The sequence below is a fragment of the Taeniopygia guttata genome, chromosome 14 (genome assembly GCF_048771995.1).
Source record: "Taeniopygia guttata chromosome 14, bTaeGut7.mat, whole genome shotgun sequence".
In the NCBI taxonomy this organism is placed as follows: domain Eukaryota; kingdom Metazoa; phylum Chordata; class Aves; order Passeriformes; family Estrildidae; genus Taeniopygia; species Taeniopygia guttata.
In genome coordinates, this window is record NC_133039.1 from 5227336 (window position 1) to 5253995 (window position 26660).

The window sequence follows — 26660 nt, forward strand, 5'->3', positions numbered from 1 at the left end:
CTTCCAGTGCTCCAAGCCTGATCCAGGGCTGATCTCCAGCCTTTGGGAAGTCTGGGAAGCGCTGGTGGCCCTGAACAGGCTGGCAGCAGAGTGCCCAGGGGCACAGCAGGCTGGAGCATCTCCCCTCCAGAGACATCTGAGAGGAGGTGACTGCCCCTCTGAAGGGGACCAGGCCAGCCGGTGGCCTGAGGGTGCAAGACACCCTTCAGAAAAAGCAGGAAAAGCTTTTTCCCTCCAGGCTGAGGGAGCTCCTGAAGCCAGAGCCAAACTCCACATCACTCCAGCAGCCCCCAGCTGCAGCTGTGCCCTTCACACACACACACACACACACACACACACGAGGCCACAGCAGTTCTGATAACTTACAGTTTAATCAGCCAAATATACAAGTTCTCTTGGTGTTTTTTAAACTTGATCAAGTTTTTTTTTTTTTGCTTTTTGTTTTTTTTTTTTCCCATCTGGATCTGACACAATAAATGTTGTTTGTTTTTCTCCTTTAAACAAAGGATGATGTGGTTAAAAACTGGCACTATCCCTAATAAGGAGGAGGAGAAGAAAATGAAGAGGAGGGAAAAGGGGAGACTGGCTGCAAGAAAGGAGGGATGAATCCAGGAAGGAACGGCACTCCAGATGTCCATGAAGTCAGGCTCCCAGCTTATACTGCAACGCCCTGCAGCAAAATTTGATGGGCTCTTTGCCAACTGGATTCCTCAGATACATTATCCTTTGGGATTTCATACCAAGTCAGTTCCCCACCCCATGCCCCACCCCAAAACGACCCCACAATCTATTTTCTTGCAATCTAGCATTTGAAGCACCTCCCCTCCCACACAGCTCCCTCCCACCCTGCCCCCCTCCCACCGTCTACAAGTTCTTGATCCTAAAAACAGCAAAAACATTCAATATGTTTCCAAACTGTTACAGGGAATTGCTGTCCGGCACAGCTCTGCACTGCAGAGAGCAGCTGCCCCTAACCCCAAATGGAAATCTGTGCCAGGATGAGGACAAACACATCGTCAGTGTCTCTTGGAGGTGGAGGTGAGGTCAATGCTGCAGGACGCCCTGCGTGGCAGCGATGGAAGGCAGAGCTCCTGGCAGGACCAGGCACAGTTCCCTGGTGTTTCCTCCTCTTGCATGGCCTGTGCTTACTTGTTAAGGGATAGTGACTGCAGTCTTTTACCTGCCATGGCCGCTTCGTCTTTTGCTGGGGAGGAAAACAACAGAGTTTCATCATTTCACGGTGCACATCAGGGACTGGGGGAGTTTTGGCAGCCCTGGGGATCTGAACCCTGCCAGTTGGGTAATGGAAAAATCCCACCCTTCCCACCAATTTCTCAGAGGTAAGAGGCACAGCTCCTCTTGATGTTTCCTTCTATCCCTGGCCTCTCTCCAGGTGTCCACAAATCACCCCGATGCCCAAATTTCCCTGTGGAAGCCACCAAGCAGCCGTGTCCAGACTGCTGGTTCATACCTGCCAGGGAAAGGCCAGGAAGGGAAGGAGTGCTGGGAACTCCCGGGGCAGTTCAGATGCCCACATGCAAAGCAGATAAATCACCCAGCACAAGGAGCCTGCTTACACCCCCAAACTGGAGCCAGATGGATATCAAGGGCAATTCCCTTCTCTCTTTCCCTGCTCCAGTGCCCAAGTTCTTGTTTATGAAGCAAGAACTTTACGAGAGGGAAACACCCGAGTCTGGCTTTGCTGGGGGGTGCTGATGACACAGGCTCAGAGGAGGGATGTGTATCTCTGCAGGCATGGCATGGAGAGGTAGCAGAATAAGATTAATTATTCTCTAACCTTTTCTTTCTTCTTCTTTCTTTCTGGCAGCTTCTTCCCTTTGCTTCCGAATGATGGCTAATCGGGCAAGGTCTGCCTTGGCTTGCTCTGTTTTCCCAGCTAGGTGCATTTTCATGTATCTTTCTTTTGCCTTTTGCTTCTCTATTTCCTCTCTGCCCAAAGGAAACACACCAGTCACCAGAGTATCCAGGCAAGCGCATGGGAACAGGCAGAGTGGGACTTTCCACCCAGGAAAAACCCCAAAACTGGGGGTCCTTCACCAGTTTTCAAGCACAGGTTCTGCCTATTTGCAGAGTAAGGTGAGAGATTATTTCTACCTTCCTTCAGCCAAGTAAGGACACGGACACACAAGGAGGTCAAATGAATTAGCCCTACATCATAAGAACTGTGACATGTTTTTCCCAGCCTTACCCTCAAAGGTGTCCTTCTGCTGGAGCAATCTATCCCAAATAAAAAAGATTAAACCCTCCCTTCCAAACCTCACCACTGCTAAATGAAACCAGAAGACTAAACTTTGGTTTTCAGGTAATTTGTCTGCCCAGATAAAACTTTCACCACAATATCCGGAATCTGGGAAACTGCCACCCGTTACCAGAACACCTTCTGCAGCAAAATTAAAGTGGATCCAAAGTGACCTCTGTTAATGGATTTCTGTTCTGATTTTTGGCATAGAACTTCAGGAAAGGAATGGCCTAAATCCCTTTCACAGCAGTATGACTTCAGGGTTTCTGTTAGGTCTGATTTTTGGCATAAAGCTTTAGGAAAGGAATGGCCTAAATCCCTTTCTCACAGAACACCAGGGCAAGCTGCCTGTCTCCAGGACAGCCACAGCTGCTCCCAGAGGACAGACAACTCCTGTGAAGTTTCTAAGGAACCACATTTTGAAGCACAGTGAGCCCACTTTGCTGCTGCTCAGTGCCTGCTTTAGGCAGCAACACACCTTTAAAGGCCACCCTGAAACACTGACACAGGGCAGGGAAAACATCTCCCTGCATCAAGCTGCTGCCAGCAGCAAGGCTGAAATTCCAGGGGGAGCAGGGAACACTCACCTCTCTCGTCGTGAGAGCTCCTTGGGTCCATCCAGGTCCAGCTGAGTGACTTTTTTGGTTGTCTGAATGACACGGTTGGGGTTCTCTATGTCTATCAACCCCTCCACTCCTTTGCGCTTTTGCTGCAGGTCAAGAACAAGAGGGAGCTTGAGGAGCTCTCACACCCAGCTCTGGTTGTACCAGAGCTCCCCAAACACACTGCAAAGCACCCCAAAAGCACAAGTCAAGATTTTACTACAAGCCAGTAAAACCATTTATGAATAAAGGCACTTTCAACCTTTTAAAAAAATCTTGTTGCCTTCGTATTTAAATTGTAAATATTCACAAGTTCTCATTCTGAGGGCAAAATGCTGTCAAGTGAGCATTTTTTGGCTTCTAAAAAAACTTCTATAAAAAATGCACTCCAGGTAGTTCTGCTCAGAATGCAGAGTGTGCATTTCCCCCCCAGCCCAAGTATTAGGTGCATTAAATGCCCTGAGAATGCAGTACCTGATAATCCTCATCATCTTCGTCACTCTCATCTGAATCTAAAGATTTCTTCTCCTTTTTAGGGTCCCCTGTTGCTCCTTCACCACCTTCTTCTTGCTCCTCCTCTTCCTACAAAATCAGAGGAAATGTATGTCACTAAAAACCCCAAACCCAGCTCTTAAATGAGATTTTGGAGGGATGAGACAGCCCTGAGCACTGGTGTTCCTGAAGTGGCCTTGTGCCACCAAGGGGGTCTGGCTGTCACAGAACGAGGGCTGGTCCCTCCAACAGGAAAATGACTGTAAAGGACACCACTGGCACTTTACTTTCCCCAAATGAAAGCTCTCCAGAAAAATTTTGGCCTGGGTTTCCACTGCACGCTACCTCAGAGATTGGAAACTACATGGATGCAGCTTAGAGCTTATTCTGGGTCTGGATAAATAAAAATACCTAGAGGAGAAAATTGACAACCATCAACCAGAACATTATTATCCAAGGAATTACAGCCTTTTTAACACAGCTTCCACCAGTCAGAATCTGGGAATTATTTTCTGAATCATAAGGTGTGAACAGATTGTTTTACACTACTAACATCTCTCATCAAGCAATCAGCAAAGTGGATGAGGAAGGAACAGTAAGAGAAGTAATTTTGTTAATTGTGGGGGGTGTTTTTCAAGCTTTCCTTAATATATCAATGTTAGATGTAACCACCATTATGTGATATGGATTATCACAAAAAAGAAATCCTTCTCAGAGAGCAGTTCTCTGGTTTGCTGTGAAAGAAGACAAACATTTCAAGTGGGTCCTGTTTTTCTGTTCCACTTCCAGTCAGTGTTTTTATTAACAACATGGAAGCAGAGAACACTTAACACAGTTTGTGAATGACATCACTGGCAGGAGCTGGAATTATTTTGGAAAACAGGATGAGACTCATAAGTGGTTTCAGAATTTGGAAATATGGCATGAAACCAAGAAGGTGGAATCAGAAACTAACCAAGATGAGTTACAGTTTGGAAGAAGAAATCCAGCACAAAGCTGGAATATGTGGCTAAGCAGCAAACCAAACAATCAGCTCGAGTTCCAGCAGGGCAAAACATTAAAAAGGACTCAACACTATGGCTTAGAACTTCTTGAGAGAGTCATCTCAGAGGTATTCACCAGGATTTCCTACATGGGCTGTAATTATCCTCCTGTGGTCAGTGCAGTGAGGCCTCAGTTGGAATCGTGTATTTGGGCTGAAGCAGCACTTCCAGAAAGTCACAGAAAAATATCAGAGGGTCACCAGAGCTGTGATAAGTTGGGAATAAAGAGAGCAAGAGCCCCAAAATGCAGCTAAGGCTTTTATGACAGCAGTCAGGTCCTGGTGGAAGTGAGGGGAGCTGTTACAGTCCAATGCTGGGGCACAGAAACACACCCAAAAGAGGCTCCACACCAGGAAACTCTCATCTCTCCTACAAAGCAGAGGCAAACAAGCAAATCTTGTGTCTAGAAAGAAGTCAAAGGAGTTTGGTCCCTAAATCTATGATAGAAACAGGGCAAATACAATAATTTCAATATAGAGTAACATGTCAAGATGTGGCCCCTGTTCTCCAAAGCCAAGCTGCAGAACATGGATAAAAAATGAGCTGACACTGGAGACTGAAATGATGAAATATGGAGAGAAAAGATCTCCAGAGCTGCTGTGTAATCAGCTCCCTGTCCTTTAACCTTCCAGTGCTGCTCTGGGTGGTCTCCCAGGCCTCAGGAACCAGACTGGGTGACACCCTGGAGCCTCCCCAGTTGGAGATATTTGGGATCCATAGTGTGATCACTGCTGGAATGATCTGCAGCACTTGGCTAAGCGGCCATTGCTCCTGAGCAGTGAACAACCAGGCTGGATAAGGCAAAAATTAGGACAGAAAGCACACAAAGGAGCAAACACATACCCTTGCCTTTTGCTTTTCTGCTTGGAGCTGGGCATCAATCTCCTCAGGACTCGTGTACTGCCTTGCTCGGCCTTTGTGGCCTCCTTTTCTACCTGCACAAAACAATAAAAACAACAAATGGTTTAATGGTAACTTCCAGAAAGGTCTGCTCCTCCTGCAGCACTCTGGATTTTAGGTGTGGATAGGACAAACCAAAATAGCTCCTCTGATAGACCTAAACAAAACCTCCATTGAACTTGGTGAAATGCTCCAAGAATTTTAGGTGAGACACACAGAGAATTGGGATTATTGATATCACCCTTCCCTGCCTGTGCTCATGGCCTCTCCAATTCCCTTCCCAGGCTGGCAAGGGATGCTCAGTCCCACAGCAGATCCCAGTTTCCTGCACAGGAGGAATCACAGTATGTTCCTGTGGTTACAACCAACATTCCAACAAGCTTGGCTCCTTAACCCCTCCCACTGTGCCAGGAAAAAATAGGAAGGTAATTGGACAAAAACTTTGGGAATTCCAATGAGAGCTGAAGAAGTCCTGAAAGGAGCCTCCAGTTTTACTGCTTTATGAGGAAAAATAAAAACAAGCTCTAGGAACCAAGAAGGGGAGTCACTGGCTGGCATTGGCCCAAGTTCCAAATTCTGTTGATTAATGAACTGCTGAAGCCATTAATGCTCCCCTCAAGCCACTGCTCTGGTTATGTTCTTCCAGCCCAAAGAACTGGGAAACAAGTTGGATAGAGCCAATCCACAGCCCTGAGTGAGGGAGAGTGGCAAAAAGCAAACAACTCTGGCCAGGCAGCTCTCTGCCACTGCAGCAGTCCTGAAGTGCCATGGAAGGAGCAGGAAACACTGGATCTCTCTCCTCCTCCCCACTTCACCTGCCTTCATGAGGACAATGGGAACCTTACAGGGATGGGGAAGGGTGAGGGATCATCCCTTCCTTCCTGGCACTGTGTGGGATCCATGAGAGATGTGCCACTGCTCTCTCACTGTCTGCTGTTGGACTGGGAGCCTCAGGGATCCAACATTTTCTGACCAATTCTCCTGGCTCAGCACAAACTCTCACAGTGCCATAATTCTGTCCCAAAAGCTCACTGTGAAGCTTTACAGAAATTCCTCAGATATTTTTCCAAAATAAATGGGGAAGTGCAGAGACCAAATTCTTCTCCCTGGATTCAGCTGGGGAAGCTCATGGGTTCTCAAACCCTAAGCACAACCAAAAGCTTTGGTGCAGCCTGACAGGTGCTTTCTGTTTGTCTGTTCCCAGCCATCCTGCCTCTGGAAGGAGATCTGCCATGGGAATGCTCCTGGGGAGACATGACCTCCCTGCCCAGCACATGGCATCACCCCAAATGGAACAACAGTGACATCTGTGACACATCAACCTCAAATAACCAAACTGTGCTCCCAGCCTGGCCAGGGCTCCTCACCCAGCTGCGCCAGAATTCCACACTGGGCTCAGGACCAAGGAACACAAACTGCTCATTACTGCAAACAAACACTGGTGATAAGGGGGAAAAGCAATTGAAGAGAAATCATTTTACGTTAAAAGCCTAAAAAGAAGCAAATGGAAGAGTGAAGCCCACGGGAGCTCAGCACAGTGCAGGGATGGGCCTCTGCTCCCACAGGGAGATGAAACCTCACATCAGACATGGGGAGCTGCTCCAACCCCTGCTACTGATCAGCTCTGTGCCTCAGTTTCCCCGTATGAAAACACGGGCAACCCTTCTTTTCCACCTCTGTGAAACACTTTTGAAGTAGAATCACCTGCAGATTTCACCTGCAGCAAAGCCCAGTGGTGCCCAGGCAGGCCCACGTTCAAACACATTTGTCTTCAGCTTTAAACAGTCTAATTAAGGAATTTAGATGAAAGAGAATGGAATGATACTGATGAAAGCTCTCCTTTTAAAAATCAAAGTATTAGGGAAAAAAAAAAGAGATTAATCTGAAATAATCCTGTAAAAATTTATTAGTAGCTTGTTTATACCCCTCCCTTTTATATTAAACAGTGAGTGCCAAAATGTGCTCTTCTGCCACCAACCCAACAACTCCCACTGACTTGGGGGAAAATGACCAAAGACCCCTCTTCTTCCACAAAGCAAAACACTGAAATCTGTACAATGAAATAAAGAACAGGAAATCCTGAGTTACAGGCATTTAAATATGAAAAATGGGGTTATAATCTGCCACGGTTCTTTGCCTTCACAAAAACCACGTGAAAGCTTCAGCCCCATCTCCTATCACTGCGCAAATGGACCCAAAACGAAGTGGTTCAATAAAATCTAACCAAGGAACCAGTTTAGTGTAAAGGCTGGGAAAAGCTGATGAAATAAAGCAGAGCAAACTGCAGGCAAAGAGGAATGAGGCGGGCTGGCTTTTAACGCGTGTGACCGGCGTTTGCAAGAGCCAATTATGCAGATGGTGCATGTGGAGAAGGTTCTGGGTGGGTCCTGCCGAGCCGTGCCTCATCCCCGCTCCTGAATCACAGCGGGAGCAAGTCCCTGCCCGCTCCGCAACACCCAAACCGCGGCGCTGCCGGAGCCACATCAAAGCAGCCGCGTTCGGAGCCCCTGAACCCCGCAGGGGCGGGATGGCCGCCACCCCCGGTACCCCGGCGGGGCTGTGCCCACCTCCCCGCCGGGGCTGTGCCCACCTCCCCGGGGCTCCGTAAGCCCCACGCCCCGTCCCAGGGGAACCGGCCGCGGTTCCCGCTCCAGCGGGAGCACATGGAGCCCGGCCCGGTGCCGCGGCAGCACGGACACCCCACCCAGGGGCTGCTGCTGCCGCTTTGGGGGCACAGAACGGGCCCGGCTCCGTGAGGGGCCGGGGGACGGCGCCGTCTCTGGGGGCGGGGAGCGGGCGAGGCACCCTCGGAGCTGCCGAGAACGGGGTGGAGTAAAGAGAACCCGAGACCCCTCAGAGCCCAGCCGCGGGGCAGCGCGGGGACCGCCGGTGAGGGGGAAAGGGACCCCCGCAGGCTGCCCCACGGCCGGGACAGCGGGAGAGCGGACCCGCCGCGGCATCTCCACAGCCGCGGCCGAGCACCAGCGCTGCCCGCGCCGGCCCACGCACCCCCTCAGCCCCCTCCTCTTTGTCCCCCGTGTCCCCTCCGCCACCGCTCCCCGCGGCGGCACGCCCGGCCCGGCCCGGCCCCCACCACCTTTCGGCATCGCGGCGATGGCGGCGCGGCCCCCCCGGCCCGAGCGGCGCCCGGAACCGGAACCGGGACCGCCCCCGCCGCAGGTCCCTCCGCTGGGCTGCCCAAGGGCCGCCCCAGCGCCGCCGCCGCTCCGCCGCCTCCCCGGTGGTCGCGCAGGGGCAGCGGGAGCGGCGCGGTTCCCCGGGGGTCTCGCCCCCTCGGGGCGGCGGCGCGGCCGGCGGGAGCGCTGGGCTCAGGCGGCCTCACGGCAGCCCCGGGGCGCGGCCAGGGCGGGGCGGCTGCGAGAGGACCCCGGTGACGGCGGCGGCGCGACGGGAGCGGCGGTGAGCGGCACCGGGAAACAGGGACAGGGACAGGGATCCGGGCCGGGACCGGCAAACAGGGACAGGGATCCGGGCCGGGACCGGGAGCGGGGTCAGCGCAGGAATCGGAACCAGCACCTACGGCCGCCCCTCAGCCCGCCAGCCCCGCGTTCCGCTGCGGGGCTGTCGGGGCCGGGCCGGCGGCCTCTGTGTTACTGGGATGTGACCGGAGTTGTCAGCTGAGGAGAAAAACTGACTTAGCGTGCGGCGGTCACAGAGCTTTCACCTCTTTCGCGAGCTCCATAAAGCTCATTTTTAACCTTATAGTGGAAAATTGGAAGGGGGGCAGAGAAACCTTAGGAGAAATGGATCTGACAGCTGTATTTCTTTCCCAGTGGTTCTGAGGAAGTGTTGGGAGTTCCCTTTGCCCCTCTCGTTCCCGAGGCAATGCCCAAAGTGAAGAGGAGCAGGAAGCCTCCCCCCGATGGCTGGGAGCTGATCGAGCCCACTCTGGACGAGCTGGATCAGAAGATGAGAGAAGGTGAGTGGGTGTTCTCAGCGATGGGACCCCAAAACAAACTCACAAGAGCTGCTTCATGAAGGCAGGTGCACCTTTTTTGTGTCTGTGCCTCCAGTGGTGCTGCAGGTTGATCCTGGGCCGTGCTGGTCCCTAGTTTTGGGGTTATGGAGCACAGAGGTTTGGTTCCAGCTGGTTTAGGGATGAAGCTCATGGGTGTGTGGTAGTTCCTGTTCATGTTGTTGCTGTGGGTGTGAAGTCAGCCCTGATCCCAGTGTGGGTCATGTCATCCCATTACCACTGGTTTTCTATCCCAAAGGAGCTGTTCCAGGTCAGGTCTCTCTCATTTAAGTCTCCTCCCATTAATCTCAGTCTTATGCCTGCCACGTGTTAATGTTATGGATGTTCTTGGAACAGTTCACTGCAAAAGGATTGAGGGAAGCACTTGGTCACCTGGTGTTTGTGTTCCCTCCCAGCTGAGACAGAGCCACACGAAGGGAAGAGGAAAGTGGAGTCCCTCTGGCCCATCTTCAGGATCCACCACCAGAAAACACGTTACATCTTTGATCTCTTCTACAAGAGGAAAGCCATCAGCAGAGGTGAGGAGGGCAGGGGCAAACTGGAGTGAGATGTTCACCTATGGATGTCACTGAACTGGGAGTCGGTGGGATCAGGTTTGTGGGGAAGGAGGATGGAGGGAAGGCCTGGCAGCTGCCCAGCTTTACCTGCTGGTTACTACAGCTGGTAGCTCCTGATAGTGAGACTTGTGACAGTGTCTGCTCCTCCCCAGAGCTCTATGAGTACTGCATCAAGGAGGGCTATGCTGACAAAAACCTGATTGCCAAGTGGAAGAAGCAGGGCTATGAGAACCTCTGCTGCCTGCGCTGCATCCAGACCAGGGACACCAACTTTGGGACCAACTGCATCTGCAGGGTCCCCAAAAGCAAGCTGGAAGTGGTGAGTCTCCAGCTTGTTCCTATGCCCTGCAGTCATTATTCTGACTTCCCCACCTCGGGGACAACAGAGGGGGTAGTGCTGTTCTTCCCGGTCCTTTCCTCTGCCTTTGCTGGTAGAATTGGTGTCAAGTTGGTGCTGAAGTTACTGTCAGCTTTGGCATTCATTTAAGGTTGTTAAAAGTATGGGAAATAGCACCAAACTGTAGAAACTCTTCCCACCCAGAGGCATTCCCTGCCTCGAGGTCTGAGCCTGCTGCTCTGGCTTGGCTGTAACACCCTCCTCATGTTTGTTTTTCAGGGCAGAATCATTGAGTGCACTCACTGTGGATGCAGAGGCTGCTCTGGGTGAAGCCTTTTGCCATCAGACTTGTTTTTTGAACTCTGAGGGACATCCTCCTCCTCAATGGACTATGAGTGCAATTACAGCCATTTTCTGTGATGGGATATTTCTGTATTAAATTAAAGCAGCAGCATGATCACTTGGATTGTGCGTAAATGGGGGGTGCTTTGGAGTAGGGTTTTGTGTAGCCATTTATTTTAAAATAAAGCTTGCCTTCCTGAGAGAATGGTGTGATCTTCTGGCGAAACACTCCTGTTCCCCTCTCCTCCTGTTGGATTTGTTCTGGGTGCTTGAAGGTTGCTCTGCACAGTGAGGTGCTCTGGGTTTTTTTACAACTAAGTCCATTTAAAAGGTGGTGTAGAAAGGAAATACAAATGTCCAGTCTTGAGTTTTTCCCTGACCACATGCAGATGGAAGCTACATTTCACTGGAATTCTCTGCTGAGGTTTGTAATCTGGAATTGATGCACAGATCCCTTCATGAATGCTAGCAGTCTACAGACTTAAGAGTCACATGTGAAGTGATTGGACACAGACAAAACCAGCACTGAGCTAAACCCCTGTCAAATCCGATTTTGCTTCTTCCTTGTTTTGCACAGGGTTTGCTAAACTACAGCCCATCTAATCCTCAGCAGTTGAAGGAAATTGACTGAAAATGTATTTGCTCCTCCTTAAAAAAAAAGGGAAATATTTTATTATTTAACTATTGCAAGAACTGGGGGTTGGGGATACACAAAGCAGCTTTATTACAAGCCAGTTTAAAGAAGCAAGTCATGCATCTTCCTTGTGCTGGAAGAACTTGAAACTTCAGCATCCTGCTCCCTTTTCCTGCACAGCCTCTGCCTCGCTGTCCTGCCCCCCAGGCTTTGCTGTCCTGTACTTGGCCCAGGGGTGGGGGGTCTCCTCTCCAGCCATAACTTTTAACCACCGGTAGTAGTAGCCACGGAAACCATCAATCTTCTCTAGGTATGGGTTTTTGTGCTTATACTGCAAAGAGAAATCCACCAGAACAAGTTTCTATTAGATGAGGGCTCACTTCAGGAACTACAAGATGCTGCTGAAGAAACAGCGATCAAGTAATCATCAGCCAGAGCAGACAAACCCAAAGGACACTAAAGCAGACATTAAAGCATCACATTTATGATTCCCCTCCCTTTCTGGTGTCCTTTGTGATGCCTTCAGAGCCTGCCAGCCCTGGCTCCTTACCCTGTCAAATTTGGGAGGGTATCGCGCTGCGAACTCCAGCTGCCGGATGATCACTTCATTGGGAGGCACCTGGTTATTCCTCATGTCCCGCAGGATCTCCGTGAGGTAACTGTAATCCAGCTGCCTCACAGCAGCAGCAATAAGGCTGCTGTAGATGTACTTGTTGGGAGTTATTCCAGACCTCTGGAAAGAACAAATGCTATGGTTAAACAAGTTTATCTGCTGACTAGTGCAGGACTTGCAGAAGGAAAGGGCAGAGGCGCTTTTTACACAAGGAGCACAGCTCTCATCACAGGACCTGTGAAGCAGCTTTTGTGCAGTGCCAGCACAGGTGCAGGACATACCACCTGAGCTCCAGCTACTCTGGAGCTGCATGTTTTTGGGAAGAGAACAAAGCCACTTGTCACAAAAACCTCAGCAGGTCTTTTAAAAGCATTAACACTTCACTTTGCCTCTTCCTGCAGCTCAGACCCAAGCAGCAGGGTATTTTTTTTTGATTACCTTCAAATCTGAGAGCAGCTGCAGTCCATCCTGCTGTTTGTGGCAGGCAACTGCCAAGTTACAAAATGTCTGGAGGTTAGGTGACAGTCCCCTCTTCACCAGAGCTGGCAGCATGCTCTGCAAGATACAAGTGTTGGCATCATTTCCCAAAAATTCTTAATGTAGCTTTCCAGGCAGGGGGCTGGACATGCTAGAACAGCATCCATAAATATTTAGAAATTAACCCAAGCACCACCTTAAGGGAAACGGTGTGAGATCCCACTATCTATTGTGAACAGAGAAACGGGTCTCAGCAAAAGAGAGGCCTGAGACAAGGAGGTGGTGATGAGGCTGGTTCTGCGTTTTTTCTCTCACCTTTGCTCCCTCCAGGTCTCCCTGTTTACTTCTTTTCCTCATTAAAGTGTTAAAGAAGGTCACATCTACTTTTACTTTATGATCATCCAGCAACGCCAGCAAAGAGGACTCTGAGGGGCTTTGGGGTTCCACCAGCTCAGCCAGTAATGTGAATGTTTTAATGTTGGGCTCTGCATTGTCCTCTTTCATTTTGTTCAAGAATCCCTCCACATTCCCCATCAGAGCCAGTCTATGGGCTGGTGTGGCCACTGTCCCCAGGGAAACCACGGCTGTGTCAGCCACCCTGGAATCCAACAAGTTGGGCAGGTTGCAGAAAGCCAGCTTCTGGCTTGGGTGTGGCTGTTCCTGTTCCATCTCACTCTGGGCTCTCCTCATCAAGGCTCCAGCCCTGCTGTGAGTGACGCTGGGGCTGTCAGGAGCAGCTGGTTCTGCTTCAGTCCCAGCCATATCTTTATTTTGTTGCTGGATCCGTTCCTCGGGCTGCACCAAACTCTCCTGAAATAACTGCTTTTCCATAGCTTCCACATCCAGCTGGACAGCAGCACTCTCTGATCCTTTCTTCCTCTGATTTTGCACCTTTTTCTTCCGCCTGCCAGGTGGCAGCTTTAGCTGAGGTGAGTTCTCAGGGGGACTGAGCAGGAGTTTAGAGGCCACAGCGGGATTGCCGATCCCACAGTCTCTGGCCGCACGCAGCATCAGGTTGTAGGTGTGGCTGTCAGCCTTTATTCCCAGTTTATTCATTTGTTGCCAAACCTGAAGCAGAGAAGATGGATATTAAATAACAGGAGCATCTCTAGCAGCAGTAAATACATCTGTTAATGGGATCTGTACGAGAAGGAGTGAATTTACAGCATGACAAGGACAGTGACCTTGAGCTGGAGGTCACTGTGAGATGATCCAGGGTTATTTACCAGCGTACGAGACGTCCTGAGCACAGTCTGGTTTTCAGAACCTGTGCTAGGAGGACCTGAACTCCTCCTATTTCACCACCCCACTGCTTTTCATGTGTTCAGATGATGAGTTACAATGCAGCAGTGCTTTCCCCCCTCTCAGAACACGAGGACAAACCTGCAAGGCAAATCGGAAGCCGTTTTCGCTGTCTTTTATGCAGCTCATGAGAAGGAAACTGAAGGTCTCGGCTGTGAGGACATGGCCCTTCTGCACAATTTCCTGAAAAGAGCAGAGAGAGTATTAAACTTCCAGTTATCCTATGTGGTGCAGTCAAATACCACCTTCATCTTCTGAGGATGATGTAATATGTTTTGGACACACCAAGCCAGTTTTAAAGCCAAAGCTACCTCCTTTTAGGTAATTAAGCTTAGACTTTAGTACATACAATTTCACTGTATGTCAATAAGAGCCAATTAAACAGAAACACATGATCTGTAATTATCTGGAAATGAAATTAAAACTCGATGCAAAATGTCAACTTCCATGAGCTTTAACCACAGCACAGAATAGGTTTAACAGGAGAAAAGCAACCTATTTACCTTGAGTACATCCAAGCACATCCTGAGGTCTGAGCAGAGGGCACAGACCTTCAGCAGGGCGTGGTAGGTGATGAGGTTCAGCTCCTCGTTTTTGCTCTGCAGCTGCTGCCGCAGTTTCAGGGCGCTCTGCAGCCCTGAGTCCTTCCATGGAGACTCGGCACAGGCGTTGAACAGGGCTGTGTAAGTGGCCTCTGTGGGGATTAACCCTCGTTTTTTCATCTAAAGGAAGAGAAGAAGGATTTGAACTGGCCTTTCTACAAAAGGACAGCTTGAATTTTTAAACTTGTTTTTAAGAGTTTCAGGCTAAGAAGGTGCCAACGCTAACACGAAGGCATTTTGGAGACATAGTAACATGAGTGAATGCTTTAAAATGCTTTTAGCTTAGCAAATGCTTTGAGGGAGAAGTTAAACCTACATCATTGTAGAGCCTGAACGCCTTCTTCACGTAGCCAACCCTGCCACAGCCGCCAATGAGAACAGTGTAATTGCCTTCTTCTGGCTGGACACGCTCCTCCTTCAGCATCTGCACCTCAAACAGCTCCAGAGCCTCTGCCAGCTACAAGGATGAGAAAAATCCATCAGGAGGCAGCAAGAGAATCAACTACAATGGATATTAATATATGCAGCTGTAGGCAGATTGTAGTCCAAGTCCTACAATGTGTGGGGTTCCTCACAACAAGGCTGGAGAGGGTCTTTGGATGAGGGCATGTGGTAACAGGACGGGGAGGGGAAGGTTTTAAGCTGACAGAGGAGAGATTTAGGTTGGATATTGGGAAGAAATCCTTTACTGTGAGGGAAGCAAGGCATTAGCACAGGTTGCCCAGAGAAGCTGTGGCTGCCCCATCCCTGGAAGTGTCCAAGGCCAGGTTGGACAGGGCTCGGGGCAGCCTGGGGTAGTGGAAGGTGTCCCTCCCCATGGCAGGGGTGGAACCTTAAGGTCTCTTCCAAACCAAATTGTTTTATTATGATTCTACAGAAAATTCTTATTTTAATTCTTTCTGTAAAGATACCAAGTGATAGAGACTGGTCAGAGCTGCAGTTTTCATCAGTGCTATTAAAAAAATGAGAAGAGCTGGGTTCAAACCTTGTCCTCTTTGATGAGGGCCTTGCACCGTAGGAAGTACCAGTATGGAGTGTTCTTAGGGCCACGTCGAGGTTTCCTTTCTGGTTCTTCTTCTCCTTCTTCTCGAAGCTTTAAATCCCGAAAGCGCGTTGAGGTTTTGTGGTAATATTTTCTAGAGGAAAATTTATCAGACAGCGTCCCGAACTCCACACCTTCATCATCATCATCATCATCGTCTTCCTTCTGCTCCTCGGTAGCTCCAGCGAAGCTGCCAGCACTGATCTCTCTCGGGTCGCTGCCGGGCAGTTTGGAGAAGGCCTGGAAGGAGCTGCACGTTCTCCAGCCCGGCAGCGGGCCCTGGCCGGGGGGCCGGGACAGGAGCGGCGCCTGCCCGGGTCCAACCGCGGGGGCTGCGCACCGCGCCTGCAGCAGGGCGGGGGAGGCGTAGCGGCACCAACGGGGAACGAGGAGCCGCAGGGAGCCCATGACGTACCCGCGGTCCCGGGACCGGCAGCGGGATCGGAACCCGGGACCGGGACCGGCAGCGGGACCGGGACCGCCCCGTCCCGCCCCTCCTCACGCCGCCTCTGACCCACGGCGCCTGCGCGCACGGAAGGGGCGAGTCCCCGGCGGTCTCTGATTGGGCGGAGCGCGCGCGCTGCCCGCCGGGCGGCGGCGCCCCGAGCGCTGATTGGGCGGAGCGCGCGCGCTGCCCGTCGGGCGGCCGTGCCCGCCGTGGGTCCCGTCATTCCGCGGGCGGGCGGCGCGGGGCGGCCACGGGGCTGCCGCCGCCGCCTCCCCTCAGTGAAGGCGCTGCCGGCGCGGAGCGGAGCGGGCCGGGCTGGGCCCACCCGGGCCCGCCCGCCCGCCGCTACCAACACCGCCACCATTCCGCCCCTACCTTCCCGTTGCCGGCGGCCCCCAGCTGCCACCATGCAAGAGCTCATCGCCAGCGTGGACCACATCACGTTCGACCTGGAGCTGGCCGTGGAGCAGCAGCTGGGGGCACAGCCGCTCCCCTTCCCTGGCATGGACAGTGCGTGTGGACTCTCTCCTCCGCGGGGTGCTCGGGCCGAGGCCGTGGGGCCGAGGAGGGTGGGCTGGGCAGGCCTGGGGTGCCTGGCAGGTTTGCAGGGATCTGAGCTTCTTCCTCAGGTCTTACCCATAGAGCCACTCAAATTCCACTTTCCCCGTGAGGTTTCTGTCATAATCCAGGTGTTTTGCTTTTCTACTTAGTGAAATTCGTAGTTACTGCCAGTTCAGATACTACCGTGAATAAACATCACTCTCCTGCACAGTACTTTATATTTCCCTTTTCATTCCCTTTTGGTAGTTGAGGCATTTTGATGGAAAGAGTCATCAGCTTTAGGTATAGCCATTTCTGACTGTAAATCTTTTCCTTCAGTCTGACACAGACTCAGGAGACTCATAGTTTGCTGAATTTTTCTGGTGGGACTACTAAACTTGTGTTTAACTCCCTTGAATGTTCCTCTTTGTCAGGATCTGCAAGGGATGACATGATAATGGTTGTTTTAGGCAGCTCTGATAAAGAAATATAAAACTTGTAATGCCATGACTACAAATACAGGGTTCAGGAGGTGGACTCTGATGATCCCTATGGGTCCCATCTAGTCAGGATATTCTGTGATATGACTGACTTAACAGCAGAGGAAAACCCAGTCAAAAACTTAAATAGCTGAAAAGCAAAACAGACACCTCCAAATCTCTGCAAACTCCCCTTGCTCTTCCTCAAGAAGAAAACAGGTATTTTTGTGTGCCAGGCTTTAACAAGGAACTCCTGCAGGAAAGTAAAGCCCCCAAACCAAAATGTTGCTTTTCTCTTGATGTTGGAGATAAGATTTTCATTCTAGGGCAGGAAATGTTTTAAAGGTTGCCATGAAGCTTTGGTAAAGTAAATAATATTTCCTTGTTCTCTCCACAGAATCGGGCGCAGCTGTCTGTGAGTTTTTTTTAAAGGCGGCATGTGGAAAAGGCAAGTTGTGTGGAATATTGGAAAAGGCAGTTATTCTCACAGGACTGGGAGGGTGAAAACAGATTTTCCAGCACTGATTATAGTGTTATTGTTTTGTAAAGATGAGGGGATAACCTAGATAGAGGAGAAAACTGAAGGGTGTTGGAATATTGCAGCAATTGGGAAACAATGGTATTTTTAAGGGACCTGGGAAGTAAATAAGCAAAGCTACTGTTAAAGGAAGTTTTGAACTCGCCATAAGGTGACTTTGCTGTGGATCTGCCTCTTAGTTGCTGTGGTTTGTAGTTGCCAGGATTAAGAGCTGTAGACTTTGTGGTGAAGCTCATTAGAGGGTATCACAAGGCTGTTTTGGAACTCCCTATTTTGCTGTTATCACTTAAGGCTGAAATCATAGGTGATGTCTTCTGAAACCCCTCTTGCAGAGGAGTTGCTGTAGTCCTGTGTGACACACTTGATTTGTTCTTTTTTCCCTTCTCCTTGCCCCACCCGCCCTTCCACAGGAGGCATGTGCCCTTTCAGACACATCAGTGGGGAAAAGACAGTTGTTTGTAAACACTGGCTACGAGGACTGTGCAAAAAGGGAGACCAGTGCGAGTTCCTGCACGAGTATGACATGACCAAGATGCCTGAGTGTTACTTCTACTCCAAATTTGGTAAGTAGCTTCTGCTTAGCCTTCCCTGCAGGTGTGGGAGTCTGAAGAAAATCCCTCCTCAGAGCACTACATTCTTCTGTGTCTCATGTTGGATTGGCATTTTTCCAGATCACACCTTATTATCCACATAAATTTGTGATATATTGCAGATGTCTTCACTGCTTGTCCCTTGCAGGAAGAGGGGGGAAACTGCTTTTATTACTGCTTTTTTTCTGCCTTAAGTTCATTTTCTGGGGGTATGAAATGAGTAGGCTGAGCAGCTGGTCCTTGCATGACTCTGATTTTGGGAAGCTGATGAGCAGCAGAGGGCATGGGTGTGCAAAATTTTGTGCACTTGCTTTCCAGCTCTGGAGATCTGGACATAATGAGGCAACTTACGGTCTTACAGGTTTCCTTGGATTGAAGTTAGTGTGCAATTTGTAGTTTCTCCACATTGCAGTGCACTAAATGTTTGGATTTTGTTACCATGACTGCTCTTTCAAATTTAGTTCCCCCATTGTTTTTAAAAATATAAATAATGTAGTCTGGTAGAACTTGGCTCACCAGGGGTGAGTCCTTGGAGTTCTTCATGGAGGTTAAGGCAGGCAGTGAGACTGTTGTGCCTGAACTTACAAACATTGGTAACAGCTCTGTGGGAGCTATGTGATTCAGGTAATGTTTTGAGAGTCATTTTGATCTCAAACCTGCACAATTGACTGAGAAGTGTGTTTGCCTTTGGTACAGGGGAATGCAGTAACAAGGAATGTCCATTCTTGCACATTGACCCGGAGTCGAAGATCAAAGACTGTCCCTGGTATGACAGAGGCTTCTGTAAACACGGTATGTGCCTCCCACAGTTTCTGTTCCTGTGCCTGGAGATCAAGGGGGAGTGTTGCTGCTCCATCTTTGCATGATCTGCTGGTGGATGTGCTGGGATCTGCTGGGATATGGATGCCTGGAGTGTGAACTGCTGAGCTTTGTGTTGTTGCAGGTCCCCTGTGCAGGCATCGGCACACTCGGAGAGTCATTTGTGTGAATTACCTGGTAGGATTCTGTCCAGAGGGGCCTGCCTGTAAATTCATGCAGTGAGTATGCTCCAGGCCTGCTCTGCAGCCTTGTGTTTCCCTTGTGTTCTGATACATGTCAAATGAGGGTGCTCCCGTGCTTCCCAATGGTTTGGAGATTTGCCACTGTTTAGTTGGGCCAAATTTTTACTGGCTTGTGGATTGGAAAAGTATTTACAAGAGCATATAGTGACAGGACAAGGAGGAATGGTTTCAAACTGAAAGTGAGTAGGTTTAGATTAGGCATTAGAAAAAAAATTCTTCCCTGTAAGGGTGGGGAGGCCCTGACACAGGTTGCTCAGAGAAGCTGTGGCTGCCCCATCCCTGAAGGTTAGATGGAGCTTGGAGCAACCTGGGATAGTTCAAAGTGTTCCTGCCTGTGGCAGGGGAGGTTGGAACTGTATCAGTTTTGAATCCCTTCCAACCCTAACCAGTCTATCATATGGGGCAGGGCTTCTCCAGGGAGTTCCCAGTAAGACTGGCATGGTGATTAGGTGCCATCAGTGCAGTGGAATCACATGGATTTATATTCCAGAAGGCAGAGGGATATGCTACACATATGTAAAGAGAAGTGAGGAGGGGGAGGTCTGTTTCCTGTGAGCCAGATTTAACTGGCTGAATGTTTTGTTGTTTGGAGTTACTTGACTGAGCTGATGATAAAATGTTGGCATATGATTTGAGAATCAATTTTCTTGTTTCCATCTAAACCAGCCCTCGGTTTGAACTGCCAATGGGAACCACAGAGCAACCACCACTGCCTCAGCCAACACAAACACAGCAAAAGGTACCCAGATTCCCTGCCTCCCTACACAGCCACCCTCAAACCTCTCCCACAGTGCTTTAAAATAGATCAGGTTGTCAAGTGGTCAAAATTGGGCACCCAGGTTCTTGGGTCTGGAAGTGAGAATTAAGCAGTGAGCAACCCTGAGTGCCATTGTAGTGATGAAACCCCACAATTGTTCCAGCTTCACATGGAGATCATGTCACAGAACACTCCCACACTACACAGAAACACATCATGTGTGGTTGTGCAGCAGTCTGCCAGGTTTTGTAATCAGGGTGACATCCCTCCGTGATGGCAATGATATTTTAGCAGCCTAAACCTACTCTCCAAATCTGCTTTCCAGAGAAAAACAGGATCACTGAGCTTTGTAAGGCTCAGTGCTTGATTTCTTCTTTCTGGTGCTCCAGCTGGCAGAGCACCCACACACAGATTTGGAGGAAAATTGATCATTTGACATATGAGGTGCTCTTTTCCCTTCTTAACAAAACAAAAAACACAAAGATCTTTATCCTTGATGCACTTAACGAGTCAGAACTCTTCTCCTACCCAACAGAGGACACCCCAAGTCATTGGAGTAATGCAATCTCAAAATAACAACAGTGGAAACAGAGGACCCCGGCCATTGGAACAGGTCACCTGCTATAAGGTAATGCAGGGGGGAGGGCTGAGGAGGGAAAGCAACAGGCTTTTTCACGGTGTAAAAAGGTTCATGACTTCTGAGCTCTGCTCAGTACGCACTGTGTGGTGCCTGCGTACAGCTGAGGGAATTGGCATTGCGTTCTGAGGTCGTTGCCTTGCTGTGACAATGATAAATTCTGTAAGACTTTGCTGTCTGCTAATAAACAGGAAAACCCTGCCCCAAAGACTGAAAGGAGACTGCCAAGCTGCACATTTCAAAATAAGAGTTAATTTTTTTTTGTCTCATAAACCAGTTTGGTTACACTGGTGGGTGTAGATTCTCTTCTCCCCTGTTTCCTAGAAGGTCATTGAAAGTAACAGAAATTAGGTTTGCAAAGCCTGCTCAGTATTTGAACTCTAAATGCATCCTGTGCTGTCAAACCAAGGAATGAGTCGTTCACCTTGGTTGCTCACTGAGGAGCACCAGGAAAATTTGGACACAATCAAGTTTCCATCTCCTTATTTTTCCACAAAAGCCACAGTCACTAAAAAAGGACAAAGAATCTTCCTGTCCCTTTATCCCTGACAGTTACAACGTTCTGCATGTCCACTCTGAGCCTTAGGTGCTTGTTTGGGTGAAAGTCACTGTGATTGGACAGGGATATTAAATAGCTGAATGCATTTCACTGAATACCTTTAATACCTGCCTCTCTTATCTGCAAGTAAATTACAGATCTGGAGAAGGCCATTGCACAGATACTGGCATTTCTCTGTGTTTGAGTAGCTTTAAGATGCAAAGTCTGTGACTTTCTCAAGTTCAGAGGTGCTTTTCTCTGTTTATTCATGAAGATCAGGAGAGTCCCCATGGATATGGTGCATATCACGTGGAGTAGTCTGAGAAGCCTCAAATGTTGAAATGCTCCTGTGCTGAGGGTTCTCTCCTTTGAAATGCCCTAGAATAACATGGCATCAGGTTACTCCCAGCATAGAAGCAGTTTTTGCTCCAAGGTGTGATAGCAGCCCATAAATCCTGTCCCTCGTGACACCCTGTTTCACTTCACCTGCTAAATGCTGCATTTTCCACGTGTGGAAAAGCTTCCAAATGGGAGCAGTTGCTGGATGCCTTAATAAAGCAGCTTGGAGGAAAGAGCTGTGTAGCTCTGCAATAACTCCTGTCTCTTTCCCTTTCAGTGTGGTGAAAAAGGTCACTATGCCAACAGATGCACCAAAGGACACCTGGCCTTTCTCAGTGGACAGTGAAGGAGCAGCAGGAAGGTGCAAGGGAGCTGTTACCACTGAGGAAAGGTCTCTGCCTAGCACAATGTCTGGAGCTATTAATCAGGTTGTTTTTTTTAATGCCATTACTGAAAGAACTGGTCCGAGGCTGGCTGCTGCTAAGCAACATTTTTGTAATTGTCCCCAACTTTTTAAGTTTTAACCTTTTTAAAATCAATTTTGGCCTCCGCCTGTTTTCATTGAGCCCTTATGAAAGGTAGATCTAAAAGCCAGCAGATAATCCAAGCCCTTACTGCTGCAGCACTCCGCATAAATACACCTTAGGCCAGTGTTTCTTTAAAGTATTTTCCTTCTGCTACTTCTCTTTGGAGAATCTGCAGCGTTTCAGCCCTCCCTGTGGAAGCAGGAAGACTGACTGGGAAAACTTAACACTTGCAATGCCTTCTCCTCAGTGAGGAAGCAGGGATTCTGCTGTCCTGTAGCTCTTCAAAAGCAAAGTCCTGTTTCCAGGTCAGCCTGGTGAGCTTGTCCTGGTGGCTGACAAAACCCCTCACGTACATTAGGCAGTAAAACCTGTGTCCACTTGCTTTGTTTCTGTGCTTCTTGCTGTACTGAAGGTTAGAAACCAATTTTCTGGGAGAGAACTGATCAGGGGGAGAATAAATTGGCATCTCTCTGGTTAGCCAGACAATAAGGAACAATGATTATAGGAAAGTTGCATCTGTGCTCAGTTCCCACTTGCAGAAAGGAGGGACAAGAGCACGGCTTGGAGTAGGAATAGAAGAGCCTTGTCTCAGTCCCATTATCCAGCTCACACTGAGCAGGTGTTGCCACACTCTGGAGAGCAGGAAGTGGAGCTGTATATTCTTATGGAACACTGCTTTTAAAGTGTTGGTAGAGATTCCTTCTGAGAGCATTTTTTTCAACACAAACCCCATTTATTTTGAGATGACTGTTTCAAAAAGGGCCAATGACAAAATGTGAATTAAAAGAAAAAAAATAGCCACAATGTGAGCCTTATTGATTCTACCCTATCTCTTCATTTGCTGCCTGCCTTTATATTTTGTTTTTATTGAAATGTACTGATGGCAAAAGCTGTCTGTGAATTTATTTTTCTTGAAGAACAAGGTAAATGTGGCTGAATTAAGAGAAGTGACCAGAGCCTGTGTTGGTGTCAATGACTGCAATTATTTCACTGTGGAAGTTTCAAGTCTGGAGTCACAGACCATCAGACACTTTCATAACATTCTGTGCCCCCCTCAGACTGAGCTGTGTGATCTGTATGCAACTGGGCATGAGGAAAAGGAGTTAACACTCCAGTTCTGACCACCTTCCTCATCGAGTTCAGGAGCTTTGGGCTTCAGTACCCAACACTGAAAGCCCTCTTGTAATCACTGAAGCTCTTGGGAGATTGTTCATGCCCCTCAAGAAGTGGTTTTCACTCTCCCTGCTGTTCAGACAAGGATGGTTCAGGTGGGCAGCAGTGCCCAGCTCCAGGTGCTGGTGTGACTGAGGCATGAGGAAGCTCAGAGCTGGGGCCACACCCACAGATGCTCCTTTGAGCAGCATTTAAGTCAAGCAGGAAAGTTTTCCTTTATTTTGATGCATTAAAAAGCTGAAGCTTATTTGCACTCAGAATGACCTCCCAGTTTTGGCAGTGAAAGGAGTTTGATGGAAATTTTGGGTTACCTGATGCTGTGACAGGAGAAGAGCTGCTGCCCTGTCTCATCTCAGTGTTCTGCAAAACTGCCCAAAACACCTCCAGCCCCTGGTGACAGCCTGACTGAGAACCAGAAACACCAACAGGGCACACAAAGCTCAGATATTCTTTCAAATCAAAACTCATCCTCTCAGCCCCTTGTCCAGCCTGCCCATAATGGCCAGGAAGAAGTAATCCAATGCTACCGTTTTGATCAAACAGGAATCAGTTACCAATAGTTCCCTTAGTTAAAATACAACCCAAGGAGCAGCTACTTTCCCTCTGAACTTACCCTGAGGTGTGAAATTCTCAGAAGACAAATTTATTTGCACAGTACAATTAACAACTCAATTAGGAGAGTGTCAGCTCAGGAAATGTAAAGTGTATGCACTTTATTATTGGTCACAAGAGTACAGATTTATTATCCATAGTTCTGATGTCTTCTGTCAGGGTAGCTGTGCACCTTCACCTTCTGATGGTGTTTCAGTGGTATTTCCTCCTGCGCTCATGCTCTGCAGCAAAGCACAGCAAGTTAATTCTGCTGAACTCACAAGAAAAAAAAAACCCACCACACCTGAAATTACAGGCAAGAAAGCATTCTGAAAAACCCCATAGCATTTATTTTCTCGGTGCTGTCAGGTCAGACAGGCACCAAGGTCTAAACTTTCTTCATTGCCAAGAAAATACTCAGTAAGCATTCAAGTTTTCTATGGCTAAAAGAAGTTTGTTTGCCAACAATCTTTCTTTTTTTTTTTAAAGCAGCAGCAGGTAATTGTTTTTATTCCCCAGGCAACCTTCCAAGCTGCCCTGCACACACTCAGACATGGTTTTTACTTACTGATGTGGCTGTAGCTCCACATGTAGCTGAGGATAATATACCCAGCCAGCACCATGGAGAGACCCCCGAGGCCTCCCTTCCTCACATTGATGTATTTGTTGTAGTATCTGCTGTGACCTGTGGAGGAGGAAAAGTTTTCAGAGCAGCCAGGTGAGTTGTGTGTTACCCTGTGAGAGAAAGAGGCAGTCTGGATTCACAAAACTTCAGGAAATTGGTTCTAATCTGAAGGTCTCAGAAGCAAGTCTGAGAAGAAGCAACCTACGTTTTGGTTGAGCAAGGTGATCCCAAGTTAACAGACCTAAGCCTTAAAAAAACAAACCAAAAAAAAAAAAAAAAAAGGGGAAAAAACCCCCCTATTTTTTCTTTTTTTTTCCCCTAAATATTATTATGACTTTCATAAGCTCAAGCTGCTTTGGAATTATCAAACTCTTCCATACAGTATATACATGCACACATGTATTATCAAAGGCAAACACTTGCATTTGGCATTTTGTGTTTAAATCTACCTGAATGACATTTGTACCTACAGCAAATGACAGTGGTCCCAAGTGATCCATAAGGGCTCTGTCTCCTCTTTTACCATCTGTAGGCATCAAATGCCTTTTAATCCTTTTTTGCTTACTTGTGACGTTGTGAAACCCCAAGATTTTCAGCCAACGGGTTCAGGACTAAAGGCACCACATTGCCTCTTTATAGAAGAAGAAATACTGAGAACAAACATCTGGTGGATAAAGCCCACACGATAAATAAATTTACAATTGGAAAAACGAGATGTTACAGGAGAAACTGCTGTGGGAAGGCAAAACTGGCCATGGAGCAGCCCCTGCAATGCCATGCTCCCCCCAGGCAACATCCACTCCGGCAGCCAGGGATTCTTCTGTGCTACTCTCCCTGGCTCCATCAGGAGAAGAAATTGAGGGTCCCGCACCCGCCTCACCTCTTCGAATGGCCCCCAAGATGCCGCCGGGGGTGAAGTCCCTCATGGCCAGCCAGCTGCCCAGCTGGCCCAGCTTCACGTCCATCAGCTTCATGTCCTTGAGGAGAACTGCGGCAGGGAGAGGGAGAGAGCCCGGTGAGCGAGGGGCTGAGGGAGGGAGGAAGAAAGATAGCAGGGGGACAGCGCGGTCACCTTGATCCCCCCGCACTCACCCGGCGGCTGCGCCATCTTGCCGTGCCCGGAAGGGACGGGCCGCGGGGGCTGATGGGAGGAGGGAAGGGCGGGAACGCGGCGGGCGGGGCGGGGCGGGGCGGGCGCCATGTTGGGTGTGTCGCGGCCCCCTCAGGAGGGACCGTGGCGGTCCCGGTGCCGCCCTGAGCCCGTCCTGCCTGTCCTAGGGGCAGGACAAGGAGTAATGGGTACTAATTGGAAGTGGGGGAAATTCTGATTAGATATACAAAAACAAATTCTTTCCTGTGAGGGTGATGGGCCCCAGGCAGAGGTTGCCCAGAGAAGCTGTGGCTGCCCCATCCCCGGAAGTGTCCAAGGCCAGGTTGGACGGGGATTGGAGCAACGTGATGTAGTGGAAGTTGTCCCTACCCATGGCAGACACTTGGAACTGGTTGATCTTTAAGGTCCTCCCAATTCCTTGACATTCCATGATTCTGTCATCTCTTCTCTGGGGGGCCAATTCCCCAGTGGGGGCTGCACACATCGCCCCAGGTGCCACAGGCACTGCTAGCCTGGCAGGGTGCTGGGGCACCTGAGGGATTTCCCCTTCATTTCCAGTCCAGTAGGTCCCTTCATCAGCTGCACCCTTCCTCAGGGATGGTAAACAACTCCTGATCATGTCCTTCAATCCCCCAGGGCAGCGCCTCACACCGTCCCACGTTATGGGGTGTCAGGTGCCCTCCTCGCAGTGCTTCAGATTGTGAGGAAATATAGAAAAATTCACAAGTTGTCATCAGCATCTTCACACGTCTCCATCAGCAATCTTGCCAATGTCCCACAAATGAACCTTTTCCAATGTGTTCTTAAGTTGCAGCTCTAACACGGTAAATATGTGTTCACAGACAGTATATACTGCAACATACATTGAAATTGTGGCTTATTGCACTGTGAGAAGTTATTTTTCAGTGCCCACTGAAAACCTTTCCCTGTGGGAATACGCTGTGCTCTACTCCAGCTCCTCTGGAAGGGTGTCAAAGGCAAAAGGAGAGAGGCTGGGTTGGGGTATACGGTGTAAATAAACCCGCATAATCAGAGTGGTGGAGCAGTTAATGTGCCGATAAAGATAAATTTTACCTTCCTGAACATGAATTGCAGAAGATCCTGAGCTGGAAGGGTCCCACAAGGATCAGAGTTGAACTCCTGGCCCTGCAGGGGACAGCCTGTGCAGCCCTGAGAGCATTGTCCAAACACTCCTGGAGCTCTGGTGGCCACGGGGCTGTGACTATTTCCTGGGGAGCCTCACTCCCCTCTGGGAGAAGAATTTTACTGATATTCCCCCTGACATTCCAGCCATTCCCTGGGTCCTGTCCCTGCTCCCAGAGAGCGGAGATTGCAGCTGCCCCTGCGCTGCCCCTCGGGAGGAGCTGCAGCCCCCGATGAATCTCTCTTCATTGTCCTCCAGCAGAACAAACCAAGTGACCACAACCACTCCTTGTTTTGCTTCTCCCCTAGACCTTTCCCCTTCTCCGTAGCCCTCCTTTTAATCGCTTTATATCTTTTATTGTG

The 26660-nt window shown here is 49.3% G+C and overlaps 5 protein-coding genes across 6 annotated transcripts; 2 read left to right on the top strand and 3 right to left on the bottom strand.

The window, feature by feature from the left end:
* Positions 1-455: 455 nt before the first annotated feature.
* Positions 456-8449, bottom strand: PDAP1 (PDGFA associated protein 1; the record flags this gene model as incomplete). Its single annotated transcript, NM_001245370.1, is given in 6 exon segments — positions 456-1204; positions 1799-1950; positions 2848-2969; positions 3337-3444; positions 5241-5332; positions 8395-8449. Coding segments are annotated over 6 exon segments (543 nt in total). The 3' UTR covers positions 456-1145.
* Positions 8450-8696: 247 nt separating this feature from the next.
* Positions 8697-10730, top strand: BUD31 (BUD31 homolog). Its single transcript, NM_001245848.1, is given in 5 exon segments — positions 8697-8717; positions 9092-9237; positions 9690-9812; positions 10004-10170; positions 10468-10730. Coding segments are annotated over 4 exon segments (435 nt in total). The 5' UTR covers positions 8697-8717; positions 9092-9143; the 3' UTR covers positions 10519-10730.
* Positions 10731-11179: 449 nt separating this feature from the next.
* PTCD1 (pentatricopeptide repeat domain 1) lies at positions 11180-15723 on the bottom strand. The gene is made up of 8 exons (XM_032751077.3): positions 15144-15723; positions 14475-14615; positions 14060-14278; positions 13638-13739; positions 12570-13322; positions 12216-12332; positions 11715-11897; positions 11180-11495 (listed from the first exon to the last, which is right to left on the bottom strand). Exons 1-8 carry the CDS (start codon positions 15606-15608, stop codon positions 11316-11318), a joined length of 2160 nt encoding a protein of 719 aa, XP_032606968.3. The 5' UTR covers positions 15609-15723; the 3' UTR covers positions 11180-11315.
* A 95-nt stretch (positions 15724-15818) lies between these two features.
* On the top strand, positions 15819-22610 carry CPSF4 (cleavage and polyadenylation specific factor 4). The gene is made up of 8 exons (XM_002192674.7): positions 15819-16158; positions 17065-17115; positions 17616-17768; positions 18492-18587; positions 18739-18832; positions 19523-19595; positions 20149-20241; positions 21405-22610. Exons 1-8 carry the CDS (start codon positions 16056-16058, stop codon positions 21471-21473), a joined length of 732 nt encoding a protein of 243 aa, XP_002192710.2. The 5' UTR covers positions 15819-16055; the 3' UTR covers positions 21474-22610.
* Positions 22611-23515: 905 nt separating this feature from the next.
* Positions 23516-25291, bottom strand: ATP5MF (ATP synthase membrane subunit f). 2 transcript variants are annotated; one of them, XM_012577837.5, is made up of 4 exons: positions 25136-25291; positions 24924-25031; positions 23987-24103; positions 23516-23660 (listed from the first exon to the last, which is right to left on the bottom strand). In XM_012577837.5, the coding sequence occupies exons 1-4, from the start codon at positions 25242-25244 to the stop codon at positions 23632-23634; spliced, it is 363 nt and encodes a 120-aa protein (XP_012433291.2). In that variant the 5' UTR covers positions 25245-25291; the 3' UTR covers positions 23516-23631.
* Between the last annotated feature and the right edge of the window lie 1369 nt (positions 25292-26660).